General features: G+C 40.0%; 1 protein-coding gene across 2 annotated transcripts in view; it reads right to left on the reverse strand.

Annotated features, from left to right (window-relative positions):
- Positions 1–25284, reverse strand: part of GPC6 (glypican 6) — a 1185284-nt gene that overhangs the window by 81391 nt on the left and 1078609 nt on the right. For both annotated transcript variants that reach the window (XM_050949026.1, XM_050949016.1), the window contains exons 5-6: positions 11675–11805; positions 4262–4405 (exon numbers count right to left, since the gene is read on the reverse strand). In XM_050949026.1, the coding sequence (XP_050804983.1) occupies positions 4262–4405; positions 11675–11805 (275 nt within the window). The remainder of the gene's footprint in view (positions 1–4261; positions 4406–11674; positions 11806–25284) is intronic.

Consider the following 25284-nt stretch of genomic DNA (forward strand, 5'->3'; position numbering starts at 1 on the left):
AATTTGATAACATATAATACTCTTCTCAAAATGTCTGTGTTCTGCCATTAAGTAATAACTGCCTCTGCTTTAATGCTTGGATGTATCAAAACAGATTAAGTTAATGATAACAGGCCAAATTTGTATTGTTGCATTTTTAGGCCACTTAATGGGATCTGCTGGGTGCTAAGTATTCTAGAAAATCTGGTCACTTCATTTAGGTTTCTGAAGGGGAGCTGAGATGTCCTGAAAATCTGTCCCCAAACTGTGGGTTCTCAAATCTGGCTTAAACTATATTACAGTGTAGTATATGACTGAAATGCATCTGGAATAATTTGTTTTTGTCTGAGAATATGCTGTGAAAGACTGATCCTTCTGATGATACCAGTTTTGTTTGTCACTTCACTTTTTAGAGCCTATGAAGCTCCATCTTTGGTCTTTGCTATGATGGTTTAATGTTCAATGATTTGACAATATTTTAAGAATGAAATCTCAAAGACAGATTTCTTTCAAAAGCATTAATTTAGTGTTGAATAGTCACGTGAAACAAAAGAAAAAGCTACCATGACAGGAAGGAATTTTTTGCATTGCTTGCAAAAAAATTCAAAGGAGGCTAGATTTATGGTACACTGCCTATGAAAAGTGAGCTACTTTGTTGTATATTTATATTAACTGAGTAATCAAAAGTGAGTGACACACAGACTGGAAAACATCAAATTGTACACACTATGAGAATTTTGTTCAGAACATCAGCCTTTTTGTAATACTATTTAAAAAAAAATAGGATTTAAATCTTTCTGGGAAACTTTCACTACTTGGTTTGAGACTTTCCAAAGCATGGATAAAGGATCATAGTTCTGAAACAAAACCTTATGCCCCAATCCACTGAGAATCCTGTTCTAACTCCAGCTGAAGTCAATGGCCATCTCTCGTGGATGCTGGACTGGGCACAAAAGGAGCTAACACTAAGGGTACTGTTATTTAGATCTGTATTTGATACAGATTTTAATAGCTACAAGGACAATAACAGTTTCCAGTTCAAATGTCACCAGGAAGAAGACTATTTAGCTATAACACTTTAAGTGAGACTATCAATGATAAAGTTGCTCTCCTTTCAAAAACTTGGGAAAATCTAATTTGGTCAAGTCAAATGGGACCAAATTCCCCATTGAAAGTCAATGAGGTTACACAGGGTATAAAGCATTGTCTACATTGAAAGTTTGCCTTAGTTACAGTCATCGATGGTCAACTACACATGAATCTGCTCTATTGCTATTTTACTTATTGTGTATCATAGTTTCAATGGTTTTACTCTGTAAAAGATATTAGTGGTACCAGCAGTATTCTCACTCTATGTATGAGGAATGCCTGATCTCTTTTTAAGTGGTAACAATGCTTTAGCTCAGGGGTGGCCAAACTATGGCCCGCGGGCTGGATCTAGCCCATCAGGACTTTGGATCCAGCCCGTGGAATTGCCAGCCCCAGGCTGCTCCCAGAAGCGGCCAGGACTGTGGCCCGGGGGGGGAGAAAGAGGGCTCCATGCACTGCCCTGACCTGAAGGCACTTCCCCCTGCAGCTCCCATTGGCCAGGAATGGGGAATTGCGACCAATGGGAGCTTCGGGGGAGGTACCAGCAGGTGAGGGCAGCATGCAGAGCCCTCAGCCCCTCCCGCCCCCCACTCCACCCAGGGGCCACAGGGACATGGTGCCGGCTGCTTCCGGGAGCAGTGCAGGGCCAGAGAAGGCAGGGAGCCTGCCTTAGCCCTGCTGCACACTGCTGCCACCCCAAAGCAGTGCTGGGCCGGAGCCTGCATGCCATACAAATACTGAACCCCAACCCCCTTCCTTGAGCCCCCTGCCACACCCCGCACCCCTCCTGAACCCCATCCCCCTGCCGCACCACAACCCCATGCCCTGAGCCTGCTGCCATATCCCACATCGCTCCTGCACCCTAACCTACTGACCTGAGCCCCCTGCCACATCCCACACCGCTTCTGCACCACACCCCCTGCCCTGAACCCCCTCCTGCACCCCAACCCCCCTGCCCTGAGCTCCCTGCCACATCCCACACTGCTCCTACACCCCAACCCCCTTCCCTGAGCCCCCTGCCACACCACAACCTCCTGCCCTGAGCCCCTTCCTGCACCCCAAGTCCCTGCCCCAGCTCCTGCATGGCCCTGCATGCAATTTCCCCACCCAGATGTGGCCCTCGGGCCAAAAAGTTTGCCCACCCCTGTTTTAGCTGCTCCCGGTATATAGAAGTAGTTCAAGATGAACTGTTACTACCAACTTTCCTTTTTAACTCCTCTCCTCCCACTGCCCCCTTTATATCCTGTAACTTAATTCCATGACCACTCCACACTCCCCCTGGCTTCAATGAGCTTTCAGTTGGCTGTAGCCCTAGTGCTGTATGTGCATCCATGCAGAAGGAACCTTGCACTTGCATGGAGCAGGGTGAAGAACTGGAGCTTACGAATACAGACTTTGAGTAATGACAGCACTGGACCTGGAAGGTGTAATTTCCAGCTCAAGAAGACATACCCACACTAATTAGCATGATAAAAACAGAGTGTGGCTGTAGCAGCAAGAGGGCTGGTTGTTCTGAGAACTTGTCAGAGACCCTAGGGGTATAATCACAGTGGCTAGCCCCTTGGGCCACTCCACTTTTTGAGCCCTAGCTTGATGACAGCTAATGTGAGTATGTCTACTCAAGCTGGGAATTATACCGTCCTGCTCCAGTGTAGACATACCCTTAAGGGGGGAATCTTGCCCCACTGAAGCCAATTAGAGTTTTGCCATTCACTCTAATTGGGGCCAGAATTTCACCCTATGGCTAAATCTTAGTTTAAAGCGTTACATTGTAATATGCTTCCTTCATGTTTGTAAACAAATAATCTGAATCTATCATGGAGACAAACATAGATTTTTACCTTTTTGTTTTAGGGGGAAACAAGCTACACTGTTTCCAGAATTACTGGGTGCCACAGCTGTTGCTTAAAGTTAGTACAACTATATTACAAGCCCATGTCTTGATTTGAAATATCCTATGTATTCTTTTAACTTAATTAAAATGAAGGGGTAAGATATATTATAATATAGACTATGGGAAAGACTTGGCAGCCTTGAGTGCTAATTTATAAGAGGAGCTAGTCGTCTTCTTAGCATATGCACAACGTGCCTCAAGTGGCAGGTGACCAGGATTCATTACCCGAATTTGGTCCACTGGTTGGATCATTAGCTTGCACGACTTGGGCCAGATACTGACGGCAAGTGTGACCTGAATGCTGATCCGAAATGATTGTATAAAATAGAGACCTGGATCTTATTTTGAATTAGAAGCGTATAAAATTTCTCCTTAAATATTGAAACTCACTCGTGTATCAGGAACCAGCTCAAACCAATTTAAGGTTACAATTCTAATTTTATGATATTAAGTAAAAAGTATGGAAGAAGTCATGCATAGGCATGCTTTCTAATATTCAGAAAAGTACAATAAGCTGTGTTTACATAATGCAAACAGCTTTGGTTTAGGTGCTTCATGTCCTTAATGCTTTTATCCATTAACTTTACACCATAACTGCAAAATAATATTAACACCATTAATAATTACATATCTTTAAATCCACTTTATAGGTATACAAACAGCAGGAATATTGTTGTTTGAGATATGAATCCACTGACTTGAAATAACTAAAATAACTTTATATTAAGAGGATTGTTTTTAAAATTACTGAATATATAAGGCAAGATTAGCGATCACTTACATGCTAACCTGTCAAAAGCTTATTTTTTAAGAATGTGTTGTAAAAAAAAAAAAAGCCAACTGTAACTTTACAAACTGCCATATTAAATGAAGCACTGATGAATGAGAAATGCACATTATGAGTGCATCTATTGAAGAACTAGCTGCTGAATCCTTAACTTAACACTTAAATGGAAATTTGATGTAGACAATTTTTTTCAAAGGAAATATATTAATAAGTATTTTCCTTGAATGGTCTATGTAATTCATGACCAGGAGGAAAGAGTTTATCACCTTCCAATCTTTCCAATATATCAAATCTGACTCATACTGGTCTCCAAAGAGATCTAATTTCCCTACTCTTTTCAATGTAAAAATTCATTTGTTTACTACAAAGTTGCACAGCATATATGATAATTACAGTAAATACAGTAATTATGAAAATATTAAACATCTCCTGTGAAGGAATATTCTTAAAGCAAAATTCCCCCTCCATCTCTGCTAGCCTAATGAGAGAAGATAGCAAATGTTATTACTTACCAGTCTATCCAAACTTGTGCCAGCAGCTGTTGTTGGTCTCTCCTCAGGATGGTACGGCCTAAAGCGGGTATTGAAGTTCTCGGGAACAGAGCGGTAAGACCTTAAAGCAGGTGCTGGTTTAGGCTGGCCGCATCCTTGAAAGACCTGCAAGAAGCATTTTAGGTTACATCAAACTTTCCTTTAAAAAGCAAGAGTGATACTTTACAAGTGCCATATCCCATTCAGAGGTTTGTAACTTAGCATTGATATCCTGGTAATAATGAATTAACTACCGGCCCTAAATCAAAGCTTGGATGGACATAATTACTAAGATCTATTCAAGAGATTTGCACTAATGTACAGGGCCTTTTTCATCTAGGTCACATTTTGAGTTTAGCCCATTTTGGTAGTTACTGAAATGGGCTAACATCTGAATGATGTTTGGGTTGTTATCCCTCTAGAAAGAGTAACAAGAAAAAAAAATCTTTTGTGGTCGGATGTAGCTGCAGTTGGTTTCAAATTAAGTTAAGACCTGTTCGGTATCCACAAACCCACCACTCCCCCCAACCACAATTGGCACTAATAGGTAATCTTGTTGGCAGTCTCAGAAGACAGGTCAAAGGCTCAATGGCCTTATAACTTAACTAGCCTTTCATCCCCCTAAAAGATGATCCCTGCACATCAGAGGTGAGGTACACTGATCGGGCAATCATGAGGAGTATGTTCTGCCATTGTTCTTGTTCACTGGATAAAGATATGTCTCAGGGATGTCAGTCTGGCAGTTTTCAGAAGCACCAGTTTGAGTTAATTATAAAGTCTGAATAAAAAGAAAAATATTTGGAAAAAAATCAGTAGAATATAAGCAGTGCTGTTTTTACTGTACGTATTGAAGGAGAGCACTAGAGATGCTACTTAATATCTATTATATATCTAGTATCAGAGGGGTAGCCGTGTTAGTCTGGATCAGTAAAAGCTGCAAAGAATCCTGTGACACCTTATAGACTAACAGACGTTTTGGAGAATGAGCTTTCGTGGGTGAATACCCACTTCGTCAGATGCATGTCGACATGCATCTGACGAAGTGGGTATTCACCCACGAAAGCTCATGCTCCAAAACGTCTGTTAGTCTATAAGGTGCCACAGGATTCTTTGCTGCTCTTATATATCTATAGATGAAGAAAGCTGGATTTTAACTTAACCGGCCTTCACACAAACTAAGGTGGCCAGGTGCCCGGTTTTCTATCAGAAAGTCTGGTCATAAAGGGGACCTCATAGTGAAGACCCAAAGTCCGGTTACTGTGGGCAGGATAGGTGAGGAGGCACTGGTCACCACCAGTACCAGCCCTTACTCAGGTGGGGCCACCTCCTACCTGCATTGGGCAGCTGCAGCTTCCAGCCCTGGCTCTGCAGGTGAGTCCCTATTGACCCGGACTGAGGGGGGAGGAAAGGGGAAGAACACCAAGCTATGGGAGAAGAGGAGCGAACGGGGGGCAGGGCCTCAGTGGGAAAAGGCAGAATATGGCAGGGGCCTCGAGGGAAGAGGCAAGGCCTTGTAGGGGAAGTTCCAGCACTCCTGCTGGAGTGTCTGGTTTTTAAAAATTACAAAGTTGGCAACTCTAACACAAACAGACGTTCAACTTTTTAAAAAAAATGAGTCATGTTGAGGTTTCGCTATAAGATTTTCTGTTGCTGCTTTGAAACTTAAGGCCAGAATTATCCACACAAGAGCAATCAGTGGTCATTCTTAACTTATTAGGCCTCCATTCAGCGAAGCACTTAAACATATGCCTAACTTTTAGCCTATGAGCAATCCTGTCCTTATTCAGGGAAACACTTAAGCAAGGTGCTTCGATGAACCAGGACGGAATTATTCATACACTTAGTTATATACTTGCTTAAGTGTTTTGCTGAATTGAAGTCTTACTTAATGCTCTTACCATAGTACTCTGAGAGTACACAGTGCTATACAATAGGGTTAAAATAAGTAAGGATGTTTCTGGCATACAGGGTACAGTTATAAAGACAACTTAGATAGATAGGGCCCCAGGTATTCATCAAACCAAATTGAGCTAGTCAAAAATTTTCCGACAACATTTTTTTTCACTGGAAAATATGGCTGCACTGAAACTGATATTTCGACGGCAAAAGTCAATTTCACCAATATTTTATGATTTTTCTGACGACATTTTAAAAAAAAGTTTCATTTTGAATTGATATTTTAACTTAACATTTCTAATGTCATTTACAATCAAATTGACCTTTCCAAACAACTTTTTTTGTTTGTTTTAGATTGACATGTAGAAACAAAGCGTTTCAGTATGAATTGGCATTGTGTTTTGAGATTTCGTGTCAAAATGGTTTGTTTTGGTCAAAAATTTTGAATAATTTTTTAAAAGAAATTTTGTTCTGTGAAAATGTTTGATATTTCATCTTTTTGTCTCAATTAAGGATGAAAATAAATGTTGAAATATCAGAATTCCCTGTGGATGGACATTCTATTTTTCAACCATCTCTAATACCAAACACAAACAATTTGCCTAAACTGCTAGTTTGCCTGAACTGCTAGTAATCCCATTTCTCTTCAAGTAATCTACTATGGTATTTTTTCTTTCTATTTGTATTTCATTTTTTTCTATCACATATTGGAGAATTGGTACAGATTTTGATGCATTTGCTGAAATGTACAAGTTTTTTCTTCCATTGTGTAAGTTTTTGTCATCAAATTTGCATGCAACCAGACAACAGCAGAACTCTATAGTACGTTATAGATTTGGAGAGGAGAAATCATCTGCTCCTTTGAAAGTTATCTCACAATAATACAATGGAGATGCAATCTGCAGTTTAACTACACAAAAGGGACATTTTCTAACCTGGATGCAGGTGGTAAGGGACTGGACAGGAAGTGAAAAGATGAGGCTTGGGATTTTGAAATGTAGACTAAGAAGGAGCACATGAAATGTTTCCTGAACAAAAAACCATTAGATATGTGAAAGAATACACCTTATAGATTTCTAGACAGCATCCAGCCTGCTGGTTTTATGGTGTGAATTGATGGCTTGATGGTTAGCATTTCAATGTTGGGATTTGAATGAATCAGTTTAGGCATCTGAGATCTGGAAGGTAACCTTCTGCTTTCTTTTGAAAAAACGTGTGTGTGTGTGTGTGTGTGTGTGTGTGTGTAGAGAGAGAAAGTTTGGAGAAGAGGAAGTGTAGTTTTGATAATATTGGGAACCCATTTTATTCTCCTGTTTTGGTAATGGTAGACCAAGCTAGAAGAAATGCCCAAGCTGCTTGTGATAGTGCTACGTATTTGTCCCTGCCAGACAACCTAGAACTCTTGCTGACATCTGCCAATTTAATTCCTACTTTCTTCAAACAAAGAGATGGTGGTGTGCAATGACATCACCAGTCAGCTATTACATTTTAACTCTGCATACAATGCCCAGCCTCTCCCACTCTCTCAACAAAGCCAAAGCACAAAGGGTGATTTGGGTTTGGTTTATACCCAAATGATCCATCCTTAATTGAAATTTCTAGCATATCATTCTTTGCCAGAAAATGACAACAATAAAGTTTACAAAACATACAATAAAAATAAACTACCAACATTCCCAATAGCAGTAACATATGATGAAGACATTCAAATCCTACATCTCACTGACAGAGTTCCTAGGGAAATGGGGGATACAAAATGAAAATACTGTCAGAGACCCCTGAAGTATCAATCCTAGATTTTAGTTGAAAAAGAGAGAAATAGAACAAATATGAACTTGCTGACATATACTGAAGGAATAAATATATGGATTAGTTAATTAAGAAACAGATAATTAGCATATCAGTCATAAAGGAATACAAGTAAAGAAATCAAAGTTGTATAGGAAACAGGAGGAATGAAATGTAAGACACTCAGACCTGATTCAGAGAAGTACTCAGACATGCCTAATTTTAAGCACATGAGTAGTCCCATTGATTTAGGGAACAATCCAATTCCCACTAACGTCAACAAGCCATTAGAGAATGTAGAGAAAAAACATCCAAAACATTAGCTAAGACAGAATCCCTACAGCATCTAACAGATGAGAGGATAAAGTGAAAAAATGAACAGAAGACTGTGCCGAAGGAGAGCACCAAGAATGGTACTGAATATCTATCATCTATATGCAGGTGTAAGAAACTGGATGGATACTTCAACACCCTATCTAACACTCAAAGAGAAAGGAAGGATGAATGATGAACATTAAAAACTGAGACGCATTGAGGTTTCATGTGTTTTTGTTACTGCTGCTTTGGCATTAATGGCCACCATTATTCACACAGGAGTAGACATTTTTATTTATTTATATAGCACTGTATAATAGGTGAACTGTGCCAAAAATATGATCCTTATCCCAAAGAGATTCCAATATAAAATCACAGTAGGCAGAATACAGAACACTGCCTTGCTCAACAAACACAAATTGGTGAGATTATATTCTAATGGGAAAACCTTATGAAACAGGCAGGTTTTCAGAAAATATTTGAATCAGGAGAGGGATGGAATTTGGATTAAAATTACTATGAGGCTGTGTTAGGTATATAGGATGGAGTTATCAAGATGTCTTTCAGAGAGATTGCCCCAGGTGTACACCATGCCAAACTCAAAGCATCACTTTCTCAGTTGGTAAGCTGGGATGGCTCTGTTGATTTGAAGACAGCTGCACCAGTTTACACCAGTAGACAAACTGATTTGTTAGATAACTGCCAGATTTCTCAGTAGGAATGACTGCATTTCAGTGGTGGGTGAAATGAAGCCTTTATGTGTGTATGCATGACATTATATGTATATTACAGCATAATTTTCACAAGACAGAATGCTACATTTAGAGGCTAGTAGTATGCTGACTGAGTGCCCTAATCAATCCATCTTGAGAAAGGGGTCAGTCTAATGTATAGTCCAGAATTGTCTGAAAAAAATGTAATACTGGAAAAATAGCATGCTGCCCAAGAAGTGTGTTAAATCTCTAGTGTCAATATCCATTAATTTATCTAATATTTTCCAGCAGAAAGTGGTATTTGATAAGTTCTCCTCCTAGAGTTTGAGAATAACTGACAAATGTAAATGTCTTCCTAGATCAGCTCTGAAATTCTCTTTTATGCAGCCAAATTATATCTATATTTAATTTTCACCTAAGTTATATCCAGGGAGGGCAGTAGGTATAAATGGAAAAATTTACACTAGAGAAAACGGATTTAAAGTCTACTAATACATGGTATTTATGTATATCAATGGATCAGAAGGTGGCATAAATAGGTATATTATGCAACACACTTATTTTTATAAGCAAAAGATGACTGTTATAATCCAGTTGTGTGGGGGGGGCATGGATCAGCATTCACGTCACACTCCCCATCTATGCCTGTCCTGACCCAGGGAAGCTAATGATCCAACTAGTGGACCAAATTTGCTGATGAATCGTTGTTACATGCCACTGAAGCACGTTGCGTATATGCTAAGAAGAAGATCCAATTGTGAATGCTGTCGTATTCTTGAAGGGAAATTTGTAAATGATATGCAATGCATTTCAGTCCCCTGGTTGACTACAACTGATTTTGAAGAATGATTTTCCTTTTCTCTGGAATCATTGACATTAATGACACAGGCATGAGGCATGTCATTAATGTTCAGGGTAGGTGGGAACTGAAGAATTTCAAGAGGAGATCATACCACTGAACCAAAACAATCTAAGGCCCCAAGCTCTTATTATGGTGAACACTTTATGGAGGTCTGACTTATTGGAAAGCCATGATCTAAAGGCCTGGTTTAAATCTATAAAGGTGAGGGAGCCGTAATCAATAAAACTCCCTCAAGCAAGAGGATTTCCCTATCAGTTATAAAAGAACAGTAAGGTTAATTTCACTGTTATAAATGGTTTCCACAGCTCAGGATTTTAGGAAGGGTGTGACCAGACTTCCCTACAAGAAATGAAAGCTTTACAGTGCAAATGGAATATTCCCATGATTTACCAACCATTATAGCAATTCAAATATTTTCCAGTGAAAGGATAAAAGTCTGTATTATTGCAATTGAGAAGGAAGCTGAGTTCATGCCAAGGAGTGGTGATGTCATCGATCTAGGCAGGAAGGCCTTTTTCCTGGCCAATTAAAAAAACACATTACTTGCTCTGGGGAGCAAGCAATCAAAATGAAAATTAAATTGGTTGGAACATACAGACTGGAGGAGTTTTCAATGAAAACTTTTCTTTTAAGGAAAAGTTTTGCTTCTTTCTTGGTTTAAGGGTGGAGTATGCTACAAAGCCAGGCTGTAAATCTCACAGCATATAAGAGAGTGTGGTTTGATTCTCAGTATGTCTGGTGAGCTCTAAGATCACCACTGCAGGAACAGGGCCCCATCATGCAAGATGTGGAGCACTGTTAAAATCCTAACAACTTCACTGAGAATTGAAATGCTCAGCACCTTGCAGGACTGGGTCAATAAATAGCAGGTTTTGGGGATTTTTAAAACAAACAATAATCTCAAACCTTCTCCCTCCCGCAACTTCCTAGTTACAGTAGTTTCTGTCTGGAAAATGAAAAAGCACGGAATCAGCTAGCAGTCTTGGCTGAGCAGACATGAATACCCAAGTGTGTTAGATCAATGGGAACTGGCCAGTCTTTTGATGTAGAGAAGATGGCAAGACTATTGATTTCAGATACTGTACCAAGGAGCACCACTAAAGATAAGTCACAGAAAAGTCTTCTGTTGTTCACTAACAGCTCAACAATACTTATTACCAGATTCAAAGGATCTTGATAATAATGGGTTCAGAGGAGCTACTGGTGGATGCATAGATACACGCACTCAAGATGGAAAGGAGGAAACTCTGTTTATTGCCATGTCAGATTGTAGACAAAACTCTATCAAACTGAGGTCTGATAATCAGAGGCTGTAGAACATAATCCTTGTTTTCCTGAGTTGCCATTAAAAGGAGGTTAAATGGGATGTTTAATTTATTCACCTCCAGCATGTCATGCATTAGTCTGACCTCTACAGACGGAAAGCGTGTTTAGATGTTAATAAGGAAAGTCACAGAACAGGCACATGTGGAAGTTACAGACCTCACTCCGCAGACTGCCTCTTATAAAGCAACCACTGAAAGTTCCCAATAAATATGAAACATTATTCAACATTCTTTGTCTGTTGTAAACCTTTCAGCAGCCAATAATATGAAGCTAATTGAATGGTACTTTTTGCAACACCATTCTTGCTTGAAAAAAATCTATAGAGTTTTTAACAAGGTGAGCTAGTTAGAGTGGGCCAGGTGCACTCACAGATAAGAGACTATAATTCTGAGTAGCATGGTCAATCCTTCATAGACCGAGGATAACAGACAGGGCTTGCTAATTTTTCCCTGGCTGCAATATTCAAGAGCGGATAATAAGTGACTTGCACAGTACCTTTGCTGACACCTGCATACTGTTCTCTTGCATGTTCATGATGGCTTCAGAAATCTTGACATCGATAGGATCCATGACTGATTCAATGTTGAATGGTCCCTCTAATCTCTCTGCTACCAAGAGCATGGCATCTGTTAAAACACAAAGGAGCCATTCCTTTAAAGAAAGGGTACCCAGAGAGCGTAAAAAGGCTAATGTTATACCGCTCAGCTTGCCCTGCCAAAGCTGGGAATATCCAAATGCTCATGGCCTCGTTCACTATTCTGCAGATGTGTGTCAGAGGGACATAAGAGACTTTAATGTAATGAAAACTTTCTCTGCAGATGTAATCCCCTGATTATCATAACTACCTAACAACCACCACCACCAAAGTAACGGAGATTGTAAAAGTTATATTAATAACAGCTGCCATAGAGTTATCAATCTGAGGAGAAAACTTCTTCATATACAGACTGTATCTCAACATTCTGAAACAGATTTGTTCTCCAGACTACGTAATCTTATCCATCAGAAAAAACAGGTGGATTGAAATGAAACCTTGGGTATACTTCTGGAACTTGCACAAGATGATGAAAACTTTGATATGATATATCAGGATCTTATAATTAAAACAGCTGTTCTTTCTGACCCCAATAATCCATTTTTTTGCAGTAATAACAGAGGATAAATATTGGATTTCTGCCATAACAAATAGGTATAAACCAGGTTTTCCCCTCTATGTATTTTCAAAACGCAGCTAAATATTGTCTGCAGAAAGATATATTGTTTGCAACTTCTGTGATTTACACAACCTATATCTAATTACATGGGAAGTCACCCTCAGTATAATTTTTTCTAGTGAGTTCTTTCATGAATAAAAATGAGTACAAGTAAATAAATTAATAACAATTAAAATGTTATAATACATAATACAAAAAGCTTAAATGAATATTTATGAATTCATAGCTACAGATGCATTGCATTTATATTGGTGCTAGCCACATAATAAACTGTAACCACGTCATGTAATAAATTGTATTGATCATACAATTTTGACCCTCTCATACATACTCTGCCTGCTGATCCACCACCCTGGACATATTTTAACATTCCAGACCTGTAAATAGCTTCTAACAGCATCCATTTATTAAAAACAAAAAACAACCTGCAAGAGAAAAATATCCTTCTTTCTCCCCAAAACCATAGAATTTCCTCCAAAATTTCTTCTGGACTGAGGTCCAGAAATGGCATTATTCAAGTCCTGCTGCCTATTTAAAGTCTAATACCTTGCATTCCTTTAAGGCTGTCAGTGGGACACACAACACTTGTTTCTAACCCTGTGTGGTACTGAGATATTAGACATGCAATTTACAGCACAGAAAATAGTACTTTGTGTAATATAGTTTTACTTTATTATTTACAATGGCTCTTTTCTTCAAACTCTTATACTCTTGGACACATAGTAAAATGAGCTTATTGACAGAGGAATAAAAAAACCCAGTTCTAATATATATTTGAAAAAATCTTTTAAAGATTTCTACAATACATTTTGCATACTATATTTGGTATCTACAGAAAACATCATAGAGTGGTTTGCTGTAAAGGTTTTTAGAAGCAAGAATTTGTGATGACGTATAAATCATCTGTGGCTACACAATTGGTGAATAATATGGTCAGACCAAATTCTTGCTGAAAAAACCTTTATTACATAACATCAACTGCTGAATGTGTGGGCATGCGTGCGCACGCGCACATACACACACACACACACACACACACACAATCGGTTTGGTTTGGTTTTACACCCTTCAATGTATATTGTGACTCCCCATGATGCTAGTGGTGTACTGTGTACTTTGTTTATTTGCTTTCCACATGGTACAGGACTTCATAAACAGCTGGCTTCTAGCGGCTTGACAAGTGGATCACAAAGTACAGCATAGTTAATTAATGCTGTTATCGTGTGTTTGTTAGAAATGCCTGGAGCAAAAACATTACTAATAATTCACAATTCACATCACCTGTGCAAAGGCAGAGTAAATGGGCTGTGAGCAGTAATCCTGAGTATGTGCAGAGAACACAATACAACTGGTGCACATGGTGCAGATAATAATACAGCTCATGGCTTGCAGGCTGCCCCAAACAGGAGTTAGGTAACTGAATGATGCAGCTAGTGCAGCTGCAACTAGCAGCACCTGCAGCCTACCTAAGACCCCCACTGTATGGTCCCACGGAGAAAGTTGCCATGGAGCAATGCTGGGGGCTCCTGAGCACTTCTTTAGAGTCTCTGTCCTCCGTTGCCCATTCTCAGATGTACCTTAGCACAATGGTTCTCAGACAGGGATCTTCCAGGGGGGACATCAACTCATCTAGATATTTGCCTTGTTTTACAACAGGCTACATAAAAACACTAGCGAAGTCAATACAAACTCAAATTTCATACAGACAATGACTTGTTTATATTGCTGTATATACTATACACAGAAATGTAAGTACAATATTTATATTCCAATTGATGTATATTATAATTATATGATACAAATGAGAAAGTAAGCAACTTTTCAGTAAAAGTGTGCTGTGATTTAGTACTTTTATGTCTGATTTTGTAATCAAGTAGTTTTTAAGTGAGGTGAAACTTGGGGTACACAAGACAAATCTGATTCCTGAAAAAGGTACAGTAGTCTGGAAAGATGGAAAGCCCCTGTCCTAGCAGATCACTGGTGATTCAGGCTGTGCACTGCCATTAGACGGGACTGCTCTACAAGTCAGGAACTGTGTAGGAATTTATTTTGTTTTGTTATTTCACTCCCAGAACTTTTACTTTTATGGGTGCTGTCATTAAAAGAAACAGGACAAAGCTGATTACTATGTTCTTAAAATGATTTATTTGATTTAAGAATTCAGAAGCTTATATATGAATTCCAAGATAAGTTAATGTTTAGACTGTGTACATTTCCAAGCTCAATAACATATGGATTTATAATTTAAATAGACATGAGTCTGCATATCTTTCCTATGAACTGCAACAGCCCATCATATTTTTCAATTATCTTTACAATGAAAGTGACATTTTCCAGTTTATGTTAATTTCCTTCAGCAAGACTTCCAGATAACTGGTAAATCATGGGCTGATTTTAATTCTTTTGAAATAAAAGAGGCCGGATTGAGAACACTGATTTATGACATACTCTAATGTTTTTATAACATAATATAATAAATAAAAAGCTACCGCATATTACTATTATTTAGTAATTATATTGCTTAGCTTAATAGAGAGATGGTTAAAACTTGGGGGGCGGTGTTTAAATCAGGTAGCACATGACAAGGCTTGGCTTAACAGTGTAATCTTTGCTGATCTTAAACACAAAAAAGAAGCTTACAAGAAGTGGAAGACTGGACAAATGACCAAGGAGGAGTATAAAAATATTGCTCAGGCATGGAGGAGTGAAATCAGGAAGGCCAAATCACACTTGGAGTTGCAGCTAGCAAGAGATGTTAAGAGTAACAAGAAGCGTTTCTTCAGGTATGTTGGCAACAAGAAGAAGGTCAAGGAAAGTGTGGGCCCCTTACTGAATGAGGGAAGCAAGCTAGTGACAGTGGATATGGAAAAAGCTAATGTACTGAATGCTTTTTTTGCCTCTGTCCTCATGTACAAGGTTAGCTCCCAGATTACTACACTGGGCAGCATAGCATGGGGAGGAAGTGACCAGCCCTCTCTGGAGAAAGAAGTGGTTCAGGACTATTTAGAAAAGCTGAACAAGCACAAATCCATGGGGCCGGATGCACTGGATCCAAGGGTGCTAACGGAGTTAGCGGATGTGATTGCAGAGCCAATGGCCATTATTTTTGAAAATTCATGGCGATCGGGGGATGTCCTGGAAAAAGGCTAATGTAGTGCCCATCTTTAAAAAAGGGAAAAAGAAGGATCCAGGGAACTACAGGCCAGTCAGCCTCACCTCAGTCCCTGGAAAAATCATGGAGCATATCCTCAAGGAATCAATTCTGAAGCACTTAGAGGAGAGGAAAGTGATCAGGAACAGTCAGCATGGATTTACCCAGGGCAAGTCATGTCTGACTAACCTCATTGCCTTCTATGAGGAAATAACTGGCTCTGTGGATGAGGGGAAAGCAGTGGATGTGTTATTCCTTGACTTTAGCAAAGCTTTTGACACGGTCTCCCACAATATTCTTGCCGGCAAGTTAAAGAAGTATGGGCTGGATAAATGGACTATAAGGTGGATAGAAAGCTGGCTAGATTGTCGGGCTCGACGGATAGTACTCAATGGCTCCATGTCTAGTTGGCAGCCGGTATCAAGTGGAGTGCCCCAAGGGTCAGTCTTGGGACCGGTTTTGCTCAATATCTTCATTAATGGTCTGGAGGATGGCGTGGACTGCACTCTCAGCAAGTTTGCAGATGACACTAAACTAGGAGGAGCGGTAGATATGCTGAAGGATAAGGATAGGATACAGAGGGACCTAGACAAATTAGAGGATTGAGCCAAAAGAAATCTGATGAGGTTCAACAAGGATAAGTGCAGCGTCCTGCACTTCGGACAGAAGAATCCCATGCACTGCGACAGACTAGGGACCAGGTGGCTAGGCAGGAGTTCTGCAGAAAAGGACCTAGGGGTTACAGTGGACGAGAAGCTGGATATGAGTCTACAGTGTGCCCTTGTTGCCAAGAAGGCTAATGGCATTTTGGGGCTCTATAAGTAGGGGCACTGCCAGCAGATCGAGGGATGTGATCAGTCCCCTCTATTTGACATTGGTGAGGCCTCATCTGGAGTACTGTGTCCAGTTTTGGGCCGCACACTACAAGAAGGATGTGGAAAAATTGGAAAGAGTCCAGCGGAGGGCAACAAAAATGATTAGGGGGCTGGGGCACATGACTTAGAGAAGAGGCTGAGGGAACTGGGATTGTTCAGTCTGCAGAAGAGAAGAATGAGGGGGGGATTTGATAGCTGCTTTCAACTACCTGGAAGGGGGTTCCAAAGAGGATGGATCTAGACTGTTCTCAGTGGTACCAGATGACAGAACAAGGAGTAATGGTCTCAAGTTGCAGTGGGGGAGGTTTAGGTTGGATATTAGGAAAAACTTCTTCACTAGGAGGGTGGTGAAGCACTGGAATGTGTAACTTAGGGAGGTGATGGAATCTCATTCCTTAGAGGTTTTTAAGGTCAGGCTTGACAAAGCCCTGGCTGGGATGATTTAGTTGGAGATTGGTCCTGGTTTGAGCAGGGGGTTGGACTAGATGAACTCCTGAGGTCCCTTCCAAACCTGATATTCTATGGTTCTAGGGAAATAGCTTGGAAACTAATAAATAAGGCAACATTTAAAAACCTCTGCAATAAATTGTATGCCCTTTTCAGAAAATGAACATCTAAGTTCTGTAAAATGGATTATTTATTTTCAGCTCATGTCAGTTAGTAGACATAAGAAAAGGATTTTCTTTTTAATTTTGAAGTCAGACATGCATCCCTTATGCTCTTCAGCCAAATGACTTGCAGAAGGAGGAATGGTCAATAACATTAAAGAGTTAACTTGTTTCCTACCCCATTCTGTAATAATAACGAGTTTTCCATCAGTCCTTTGGATTTGTCTATCACCCTCTCCTTTAGGTAGAGCAGTTCAAGAAATCACTTGAATACCATGTAGAAAACAAGAGGGAAAAATATTGACAGATACCTGTAGTCTTGTAATAGTAGAGAGCACAAAATAAGTTTTCTATATTTGATTGGACATTTGGTAGAACACTTTTTATTTTTACACAAAAATTAACCAAAATAGAAAATTTTTATAGCTGTGTCATAAACAGATGGTTAAGGGTTAATGTCTCTTTTACCTGTAAAGGGTTAAGAAGCTCAGTAAACCTGGCTGACACCTGACCAGAGGACCAATAGGGGGACAAGATACTTTAAAATCTTGGTGGAGGGAAGTCTTTGTTTGTGCTGTTTGTGCTGTTTGTTTGGTTGTTGTTCGCTCTTGGGGCTAAGAGGGACCAGACGTACACCCAGGCTTTCCCAATCTTTCTGAATCAGTCTTTCATGTTTCAAAATAGTAAGTAATAGCCAGGCAAGGTGGATTAGTCTTATTTTTGTTTCCTCAACTTGTAAATGGTGTTTTTGTTGGAAGGATTTTTACCTCTGTTTGCTGTAACTTTGAATCTCAGGCTCAGGGGGGTGGGGGCCCTCTAGTCTATATGAATCTAAGTACCCTGTAAAGCATTTTCCATCCTGATTTTACAGCGATAAGTTTTACCTTTTCTTTCTTTAATTAAAAGCTTCCTTTTTAAGAACCTAATTGATTTTTCCTTGTTTTAGAATCCAAGGGATTGAGTCTAAACTCACCAGGGATTGGTGGGGGGAAAGGAGGGGAGATGGTTAATTCCTCCTTGTTTTAAGATCCAAGGAGTTTAGATCGGTGTGAAGCTTCCCAAGGCAACCCAGGGAGGAGGAAGTCTGGGGGGAAAAGGAGGGGCATGGTTAATTCCTCTTTGTTTTAAGATCCAAGGAGTTTGGATCTGTGTAAGCCTCTCAAGGCAACCCAGGGAGGGGAGAGTCTTGGGGGGAAAAGAAGAGGGATGGTTAATTTCTCCTTGTTTTAAGACCCAAGGGGGTTGGGTCTTGGGTTCCCCAGGGAAGGTTTTGGGGGAACAGAAAGTGTGCCAAACACAGACTTCTGGCTGGTGGCAGTGTACCAGATTTAAGCTAGTAATTAATCTTAAAAGTGATCATGCAGGTCCCCACTTCTTGAACTCTAAAGTTCAAAGTGGGGGAAAAACCTTGACAAGCTGTTAGAAATTCTAAACCATTCAGTGCATGTTACCAACAGCCAGATTATGCCTGATCTAAGTTCAGGTATGCAAGAAGTAGATGAGGGGGGCAAAGATAAAGCATAATAGTAGTTCTCTGACTCAGAGAACTTGCTTGTACTGCCAGACCAGCAGCATCCACAGGTTGTGGCAAAAAGAGCACTCATCTCTGGATGATGCTCAAAGCTAGGCTGAGAAGCTCAGGGACTCCAGGACTACTATTGTGCCTAACCTTTGCTCGCCATCTCCCGCCCCACTTTAGGGACTGCTCCTTCTGAGTACCTTTGGGGTATGTAAATGGAGCAGAAATACAGGTGTGAATTCCAAAGGGGACACCTTCATAATGAGGATATGAGGCCAAGCTTCTGTCCAGCCACACACTAACACCAGCTTACAATGCAGGTGGAACAGGCTTCACTATGCATAGGGATGGAGCAACATGCATATTCTCCTCGAATGCCCAGCATCTGGGAGAGAGATTATGCCCCTGGTGATATAGCTGTGCACCACGCCTTACTAGGGATGTGCAAAATTTGGGTCTACATAGCAATTACGTAAGGCTTTTTATAACTTCAGGTTTTTTCCTAGCGTAGTCTTCAGGATCTTCAAGTTCTTTTCTTTTTCCCTGATGTCTCTCACACTGCACTGTATAAATCTTCCTCTGGCTGAGGAGGAATGGATATGGTGTCTCCCAGAGTTGCTCAACATCTCTTTGAGCATCATCATTACTTTGCCAGAGTCTGAGCATGATACCAGTGCAATGTTCTCACCCGGGCTGGCCAGGGAGCAAAAGGAAATCTGTCACTGAACTTGAGGTATTACCCTTAAAACTCCATTGGTTTGTGATGTAGAAAAATTAATTGTATTTCTGCTGCTTCTCAATATTCCAAGCCCTATGCACTAGGACCAAATGCTGCTCACATTTATACCATGTAAATCCAGAGGAACTCAGTTGTAACTGTGCATATGTCTGCATCTGAGCTTGGAGATGTGATTCCCAGCTCAGGTAGACATATCTGTGCTAGATCTGGTTGAACTAACATGCTAAAAAATAGCCGTTGCAGCTGGGGTAGCATGGATGGTGGCTCAGGTTAGCTGTCTGTGTACATGCTTGCCTGGACTCCTGGGCACATACTCCAGCTGCTAGCTGCCGCCACTGCCTGTGCTATCCAGGCTACACTGCAGGTCCTGCTGGGAATCAAATGTCCCCAGACCAAATGTAGAGTACTCTTGAGCGCACAATTTAAACTTCTCTCTCTTTTTATCGTTTGAATTCAGAAAGCCATTGATGTACCAATCTAACATTTTACAAGTATCTAGTCTGAATTCTCTCAACAGTCAAACCACAATTTGTTATATTCAGAGCGGTTTTATGTGCTCCTCTCCTCCCCACCCCACTTTAAATATACAGCAGAAAAATAGCTGCTTAAGAGCTGACAGCACAGGTTCAAGGAAAAGAGACAGCTGCACAAAAAAGCAAAGAAAATGGAAATAAAAAGGAGAAATTACACATAATTACAAATGGAACTTGAGGAACAAATACAGATACAACTGAAAAGTAGACAAAAAAAGGAACAGCTGCACAAAGAATGAAGTAAATGGAAAACCAGATTAAAATAAACATGGAATTTACTTGAAACTGCTAACAAAACCAAGCACAAGTAAAAATACAGATGAAAACCAGGAAAAGATGTAAAATGTAGACGTCACCATATTTGAGGCAAAATCATACTTCTCTTCAGCACTGCATAAGCCTATGGAAATCCTGAAAACATATCATCTACTTTTTCTTGCACACTGTGGAAGTTGGATGTCTGATGCTCTGCTGAACAGGATTTCTAAAAACTTTTAGTCACTGAACTTTCTTAGCTGAATGGCGCATCATCTTCTTTGAAAACACAATGCACGCCATGCTCGTCTCTCCTGGCTTTATTGTACCACCAAGAGGTGTTTAAATAGTCCCATTGTAAGCACAGAGAATGTACTTTGTGAATCATGAAACTGATTGATATGTGCATGTATACTGCCTGCTATATAGCCCTTTATTTAAATTTTGATTGCTGTTTTCTCATATGAATAATTTTTTCATGTCATCGGTGGCTTGGAATGTTCAAATAATTCATACAAGTCCATCTTTCTGGCTCTTCTTTGATGAGATATGCTCAAATGGTTAAAGATGGCAAATCACAATGTGAAATCACAATGTCAAATTCTCCTGAATTTACTGTTCATTTTATCTTGCTAAAATCACAGAAATTTGAGCTCAGAAAGACCTTTTCAGACAACTAGCTTATTCCCCTGCCAGTCCAGAATTATTACCTACCATATATATTCTCCAGTGCTTTGTCCAGTCCAATTTTAAAATGACTCAGATGATAGGGCTTTCACCACCTCCCATACAAGACTGTTTACATGTTGACTACACCTTTCTGGTAATAACATTTTCCAGATATGTAGCATAATTTTTCTGTTGCTTTATTTCACTCCATTACTCCTAAATATGCCATCTTGTATCATCATAAACAACTCCCCTCCCTTCTTGGTATTGACATCTTTCAAGTACTTGTAGATAATTATCAGATGCTCCCTTAGTCAATGTTTGCCCAGCCTGCACATATTTAGTTCTTAATCTCTTTCCATAAATCAAACCTTTCAGCCTGCTATGGGTTTTATTGCTGCTCTCTTTATTACCTCATGCTCGAGATTGTTCGGTTATTGTGGTGCTTAGACCTGATTATGGTTTCTAAATGCAATTGTATTAGTGCTTTTAGCAGGCTGCACTTCTCTAACACCCCCCTGGGGAGAGGATGGGTTCTGCTCCTGTCTCAGAATCCAGGACACAGCCTTTTAACTGCGCTGTTCAAGGTGTCAGCCCCATTGTGGGGTGGAGTTAATCTAGTCCAAACAAAAAGTCAATATGCTTCCACAGTCCACAAAAAGCAGAGTCCTAGGCCTTCGGGAAGACAAAGACAAAAAAAAAAAAAAGAGAAATGTACTGGCATGTCTCCTTTCAGATATGACCTGGGTGGCCAAGGCTCTCAAGCCACTTCCACAGTCAGTAATCCCTGCTTCCAAGAGCTAGGGGTCCCTGAGTTGCAGTCCTGCTCCTTTGCTGTGTAGTCATATGCTCAGAAGGGATCCTCCCTTTCAAAGACTTGCCCATCTTCAGGCTTGACTAACCTCTAAAGATGTGATGGGCTGAGGCTGATTGTGGCCAGAGGAGCTCTTTAATCCTTTCCAGACTGGAAATGATTATTTACCGCTCTGCCAATATTTTGTGTTAGCTGCAAATTTTCCCAGCAGTGATTTTATATTTACTTCCAGGTGAATATGTTCAATAACATCAAGCTTAGAACTAATCCCTGCAAAACCACAATTTCCTATTCTACAAACCTTCTCCCTTCCATTTACACCATCCAGAATGCTGCACCAAGCTCATCATCTTTTTCTAGCCACTCCAAACATGTCTCCATTACCACCTCTTGTATCCCTGCACTGGCTTCCCCCCTTTCCTGCATTAAATTCAAGTTACCCTTCCCATTCAACAAATCCAACCCCACGTAAATCTACCATGTCTCCTGTTCCCTCCAGTCTATCATTAGCTCAATTTGTCTCCTACTTCCAATACTGTCATCTATTTACTTACACAAAGGCATTATTTCATCTAGGCAAAACTAAACAACTACATCTTAATTTATCTACACAGTGTTCCTTTAACATTCTAATAGTTCTGTTATACCAGAGGAGCCTGATCCAAAGCCCACTGAAGGTAATGGCAAGTCTCAAACACTTAATGGGCTCTGCATCAGATCCTAGATACTTCTTTATTCATATTTATTTTAACTGAGACTAGATTTACCAGGATACAATAGCCAGAACTGCTATTCCCTCTCCTTCCCCCTAAAAAAGATTGGTTTCATATTTGTTTTTTTTTCAGTACCTGGGATACGCATCGTCTAGACCGGGGATCAGCAATCTTTGGCACATGGCCCATCAGGGAAATCCGCTGGCGGGGCCGGGACAGTTTGTTTACCTTCAGCGGCCGATCGCAGCTCCCACTGGCTGTGGTTCACCCTTCCAGGCCAATGGGGTCTGTGGGAAGTGGTGGCCAGCACATCCCTCAGCCCATGCCACTTCCCACAGCCCCCATTGGCCTGGAACAGTGAACCGTGGCCAATGGGAGCTGTGATCGGCTGAACCTGCAGATGCTGCAGGTAAACAAACCATCCCAGCCCGTCAGCGGATTTCCCTGATGGGCCATGTGCCAAAGGCTGCCGATCCCTGGTCTAGACCTACTGGCTTCTTCAAGTTCAGGTTTTCCAAGCAATTTCTTTCTTTCTTTCTTTCTTAAATTAAAAGCTAAATGGACAAATCAATCATTACTTAAGGCCATTCTTATTCATTCTGGGTAGTACCTTACTCTGTCAGCAAAGCAATTGAGTTCAAAGGGACTATTATCTGAATAAGTTGATATTTAGTGTAAGGCTGGCAGAATCCGGTTCTCATTATTTATATCTTTTTTTCTAAATTACTGTTTATTACAAACTGACTTTATAATGCAAACACATATCTCAGCAATGTTTAGATTCATCACTAATTTAACTGCTCTTTAATAGGGCCACTTTCTTAGTATTTCTTTCTCCCTAAATATATGAAAAATCCCTGATTATTTTCCATTAATCTCTTTGGCTACCAGTAACTGATTCTACGTTTTTTGATTCCTTTTTTGTTCCCAGAAAACAGTGACTGATTTTGAATTTTATTGTTTGTTTCTAAGAGAGGTGGGTTTTTTTGGATTTTTTATTCTCAGAGTTGCTTGGATGCTTCTTTTTCCTAGTGTTTTTTTTTTTCCAGAGGAATTAGTCAATTTCACCTTAATAATGGTATCTTTTAGAATACTCCAGTTCTCTCTCCCTTGCATTCATGGATCTTAATCCTTCCCCACACTGCAGCATTCTCATATTTACTCACTATTTGTTTTCCTACAATCTAATATCCATGTACTGCTGTGTTCCATGAATCCATTCCTAACAAAGCTAAATTCAAGCAGCTCATGATCACCGTCACCAAGATCCTTTGTTACTTTCATATTCCAAATCCATTTCTCCTTATTGGTCAGAAATCGATCCAACTGGCTTTTCCACAGGCTAGATTATCTATTTTCTTGAATAAGTCTGCATAATTTAGAACAGTGGCTCTCAATCTTTCCAGACTACTGTACCCGTGTCAGGAGTCTGATTTGGTCTTGTGTAGTACCCCAAGTTTCACCTCACGTAAAAACTACTTGTTTACAAAATCAGACATAAAAAAACAAAAGTGTCACAGCACACTATTACAGAAAAATTGCTTACTTTCTCATTTTTATTATATAATTATCAAATAAATCAATTGGAAAATAAATATTGCACTCACATTTCAGTGCATAGTATATAGAGCAGTTTAAACAAGTCATTGTACTCATGAAATTTTAGTTTGTCCTGACTTTGTTAGTGATTTTTATGTAGCCTGTTGTAAAACTAGCCAACTATCTAGATGAGTTGATGCACACCCTGGAAAACCTCTGCATACCCTCAGGGTACACATACCCCTGGTAGAGAACCACTGATTTAGAGCACTGGTGGATGAAAACTAGTTTGCTATATTTGTTACCCAACAGATGTTTACATAGTTAAACTCCCTTACGGTAATTTCCATTTTGAGATTACAAGAATTCTGTAAAACAGATTTTTCAGCCTTATGTTCTTCATTCATGAGCATTTATTGTATCTTATTATATTTTCATGAATGAACTCAAAATTCTAATAACTGTGCAGATCATATGTAGCTAAAAGGGACTGATATATTTTCCTAATTTAATTTTTTGTCCAGCCTACTTCATTAAAATGTTGTTAGTGTTGTTTGTAATCCTAATAAAACTTTACAAATTCAGCAGGCTTTTGGGCAGTAGAACAATAAATATATAGGATGTATTTTAATATTATTGTTTTGGAGGAAAATAGGTTTTAATATTTTATTTTTCTCTTTCTCTCTATTTCCCCATTTCTGACTCCATCCTCTGGCTTCAGTTTCATGACATGGGGACACAGATCTAGTTTGCCAGGAATGGGGGCTGGCAGATTGGAAGGTAATTTTTTTCGACTCGAGAAGAGGGATCCAGATTCTGGACTTGTTGGGGGCACTTGCTGAAAGAAGGATGCTGGGATCTGTTGCCTGTAGCAACAGCCCCTTATTTGTACATGGGGAGGCAGAGAGGAGAAAGGCTGGAGACAAGGGTCCTAAAAGAGATTGAAGCCAAGAGAAGAAGTTGCTGAGATGTAGAGAAATCGCTCCATGGATCTAGACAAGGGAAACTGCTCAGCATTCCTCCTCTCAGCAACTGCCTGGCCTCCCCTAGGGGAGCGGAGGAGAAAGCAGCAGACAGCAGATTCATACCGACTATTGTCAATCAGCTTTGGGAGTTGTCAGCCACAGTTCTGGGCCAACAAGATCAGTCTCTTACATCATGGAGCCGCAGCCAAAAAGAAAGACCATTGAGAGGGAAATAGAAATAAAAAATATTTTAAAATAACACTTTCCCTGCACTAAGTTTAAAAAATAATCCCCAGACCCCAGTAACTATTGTTTTACTCCCCAGGAGTTTTCAGGATGTAAGAAGTTTCATTAGGAGATAAGATCCCTCTTCACACATAGGGCTACTCAGAAATGTACCAGTTTCTGGAACATAAAGCTTATTTGCCATAAATACACAGGAAAAGACCCATTCCTCACCAATGATCACCCATACATAATCACATGTAGCATAGGAAAATTCAACATTAGT

The sequence above is a fragment of the Gopherus flavomarginatus genome, chromosome 1, assembly GCF_025201925.1.
Source record: "Gopherus flavomarginatus isolate rGopFla2 chromosome 1, rGopFla2.mat.asm, whole genome shotgun sequence".
Taxonomy (NCBI): Eukaryota; Metazoa; Chordata; order Testudines; family Testudinidae; genus Gopherus; species Gopherus flavomarginatus.